The 3,949-nt window shown below is 40.6% G+C and overlaps 1 protein-coding gene across 1 annotated transcript; it reads left to right on the top strand.

The window, feature by feature from the left end:
* The first annotated feature begins 1,457 nt into the window (after window positions 1-1,457).
* LOC147981553 (UPF0481 protein At3g47200-like) lies at window positions 1,458-3,140 on the top strand. Its single transcript, XM_087517155.1, has one exon. The coding sequence runs from the start codon at window positions 1,458-1,460 to the stop codon at window positions 3,138-3,140; it is 1,683 nt and encodes a 560-aa protein (XP_087373281.1).
* Window positions 3,141-3,949: the final 809 nt, after the last annotated feature.

Genomic DNA, 3,949 nt, shown 5'->3' on the forward strand with positions numbered 1-3,949 from the left:
CCCATTTGGGTCTTTTTATATTGGTATAGATATAGATATATAAAAAAGCAAATGTAATGCAGGATAGTCGAAAGAAGATGACGCTGGTGATCCTATATTAATGGCGATCCGATGTGAATAGTCGAGAACTACTGCATGTGGCTATTAATCGCCCCTTTATTGGGCCTCGCTAGTGATAGACATGCATGGGTGAGAGGAGCGCAGTTGCATGCAGGTTGGCTGGTTCCACGGAAGAAAATTTCGCTCACGATAATTTAGACCGCTTTGGCCGGGCTGCCTTAGATTCCCTTCAGGAGGAAGTAGGGTTTTGGATGATTCGCTGACTGATCAGTTCTTTTGCTTGCGCCTTCCTCGCCCTCTCTCGTTCTTTCCTCGTGTTCGATCAATATTTCCGACGAAGCTCGGCTGCCGAGTTGTGATGGAAACCGGCTTGAATACCGCGGGAGAAAAGTAGGCCAACTTCGATCTCAAATGTTGCTCTTGGAAGAATTCGGACGCCATGAGACGGTAATGAAATTCCTCCCAATGTGTTGCTTGCCTAGTTTAATTAACATAGGTCATTTTCATTCCAGATAAATTTTGTCTTCACCATAGCCTCAAGTCGAATTCAACCTAAGTGAGAAAAATATCAGTCTGGTGAATCACACAATATTTTTCATTTTTCACTTGCAGATTATGGCATTTGTGGGTGTTCGGACAGTGAGTGGAATTGATATGTCATTAACGCAGCACATTGGTCGATTAAAAATATAATAATACCAAGTACGTTGAATTCAAGTCATAGGAACGATATAGATTTCTTATAGATCTGTCTACGAATTGAAGTAAATTGGGAGGTGGACATGCAGGAGCTATATATTGGGTGTGTTTGGTGAGACAGGAAACATGATCAGTGACAATTGAAATAGGTTACTACTATTTGGGTTTATAATTGAAAGTATGCTCTACGAAATAGTTCAGATTCTTCAGCTGGTTTTATACTATGCTTACCGCGGTCATTTGGTTTCAGATGCATATTTATATGATTCGGCTGTATATTTTGGCCATGATAGTAGAAATGTAAGTCCTAGCCGTTGAACTATTGATATCATGAAATCTTCAGTATATTTTTTCTTTAACAGGCTTATGAAATATAGAAGGCGAACTACTTCCCACTCGTGCCAAGAAGTAACGAGTTCGACGCGGCCTCTCTGCATTGCACTGTGTAGGGGTAAAGCTTGCCTTGTATAATCCTTCCCCAGAACCCACCTGATGTGTGAGCTTCTAACATTGAGTATGTCTAGGCTGATGAACTATGTTTCCAATAGTTACCTTAGATAATTTTGTTACTCTTTGTATATATCAGAATGTTATTCTTACTACTTGCTTTTAGTAATATTGATCTAACTGTGTTTCTTTACCTCTCTCTGCTACCTGCTAGCTATCGTGAATTAATATGACGTTCTTGGGTAACTAAAATGATGGCGCAAGGTGAGATGAGTAGAGCAGAAACTATGAACATCGACGAATTGGAGAATTTGATGGCAAGGAAGCTAACTTACTATAGATCAATTTACAAAGATCACGAGCAGCAAAGAAAATTGTGCATAATTTTCCGAGTTCCAAAACATATTGAGCAAGTTGACAAGTTATCTTATGAACCAAAAGTTATGTCCATAGGTCCTTATTACCATGGAAATTCTTCCCTGCAGTTTATGGAGAAAGTAAAATGGAACTGCTTAGATTATGTTCTTAAACTGAACTGCGGGAAAAAGTTAGAGGTCTATCTAACAATGATGGAGAGTCTTGAGAAGCAGGCAAGGAGTTGCTATTCTGAGGAAGTTTCTCTGGAAAGTGACATGTTCCTGCGAATGCTCCTGCTTGATGGATGCTTTGTGCTTGTTTATCTAGGTGGAACGAACGACTTAAATTGGTGTGTTAGTGAACAGAATGCATGTGGTAGTAATTATCAGGGGGGAGAACCACTTCAATACACAATAGCACAACCAGAGGAGATTACGGAGCATGCATCAAATGAGGGAACACGTACTGAAAGTATGAGATTGATTGCTGGGACATCATCTGATTTATGTTCAACAGAAAGTGTGGAACTTGGGCATATTAGTACGGGCGAACAATGCTATGATCAGAAGGATCCCGACCAACCCAAATGTGACCCAATTTCTGAATGGCACCACGCCCATGTATTTCGCGACCTACTTCTTCTTGAGAACCAATTACCATTTTCCATTGTGAAGAGAATATATGGGTTACTTGTTGGACACGATGCTGTAGATCTACTTACAGAAAAGGTCCGTAAATATTTAGAACTCAATATTCAGAAGTACACAACAGTTGCTCGTAATTTTGATGGGCAAACAGACTTCCACCACTTGCTCCATTTGTGTCATATGTACTTCCGGCCTCAACAAAGGATTCAACCAGAGCAGCATTGTCAAATTAGAAACCGATGGTTGCATCCTCTCACAACTTTGTGGCACACATATTACAAAAGAAGTTATTTCGAAGAGTTGTCTATCAATCAGCAGGCATCTCATATAAGTTCTTGTCAGACACTGAATCGATGGCGACAAGCGGAACAGTATCATGAAGCTGGAATTGAGTTTAAGTGCAAAGAGCACAACAAACATAACCCGCCTTCTCTTCTGGACATAACTTTTGACAAGGGTGAGGTGGAAATTCCATGCTTGCTTATTGATGAAAATACCATTTGCCTCTTCAGGAACTTGGTTGCATTTAAGCAAACATGCTCGCAGTATGGAAATGATGTCACTTCCTATATCGCTTTTATGTCCCAGCTTGTTAGTAGCCCCTGTGATGTTGCACTGCTTGCTCGCAAAGGAATAATCCTACACCACATGCGTACTGATGAAGAAGTGTCAACTCTTTTCAGTAAGCTGGGTAAGAATGTGGACTTTGATCAGAACGGTGCGCACTATCTTAAATCTGTCTGCCGTATGATGGAAGAGTATTATCAGAATCGCGTAAATAGATGGATGGCCTGGTTGTGGCATAATCATCTAAAAAATCCATGGTTGGTCTTAGCGGTAGTAGCAGCAGCTATCGTTCTTCTCTGCACCATTATCCAATCATTGTTATCCTTGCTTGCGTATTTGGATCAGACAACGGGTACTAATTAGGCAACCAGCTAGGTAGGAACTTGTTTCCCAACCCGTCAGAAGACAGTCTACTTCTGGATATCTTAATAGAAGGTTAATTGTTTCTATGTTTTCCGTCGACAGGTTCCACACAATTTATAAACATTGGGTTGGACACTAATGTACTCCTCCAGGCATAAGAACAATGGTGCCCATACCCTGATTGGAAATCATTTGTTAGTGCCTCATCAAGTTGTTTTTTTGCCATATAGTAACAGATTTTTTTGCATATCTTATTTATGTAGGAGAGCTACATCTGTATTCATCAAAATAGAAAGAGTTCTAGAACCCCATAAGTAAGGCACGACCGAATAAAACGAAAGCACAATATTCTAAGCAACATGAAAAGACCCAAGGACTGCTACTACCAAGAAACTTCACGTGGGTGGCCATCCATGACCCAATGAATGCCCTTCTCACCTGGCCATGACGAAGGAACCCTGGCTGATAGCTACAACTTATAAGGGCATTTCTAACCATTGTTTTAAATAGCCCGCTATAGCTCCGCTATAGCACGCTATAGCATTTACAAAAGGTTTTGCGTTAAGAGACATTGGTCCAAACAAATGAATAAACATTTTAAATATCACGCTATAGCGTTTACGAGAGGTTCACTGCTAAGAGGCTTAGCGCGTTATTTAAAACTATGTTTCTAACCGATCCCCTAAAAGTTAGTGTAGTATCCGGTGGCGGTGGTCGCACCTAGCCGATCCCCTAAAGTTAGTGGAGTAAAAACAAAATTGTCTAGATTTTGTGTGCTAGCCGCAGAAACTTCAAACACTACACAATAC

This window comes from Triticum urartu, chromosome 3A, assembly GCF_056163025.1.
Source record: "Triticum urartu cultivar PI428250 chromosome 3A, HENAU_Tu73, whole genome shotgun sequence".
Taxonomy (NCBI): domain Eukaryota; kingdom Viridiplantae; phylum Streptophyta; class Magnoliopsida; order Poales; family Poaceae; genus Triticum; species Triticum urartu.

What these genes read in the sequence shown, in the direction of transcription:
- LOC147981553 (XM_087517155.1), top strand. Translation starts at nt 1,458, where the DNA reads ATGATGGCGCAAGGTGAGATGAGTAGAGCAGAAACTATGAACATCGAC.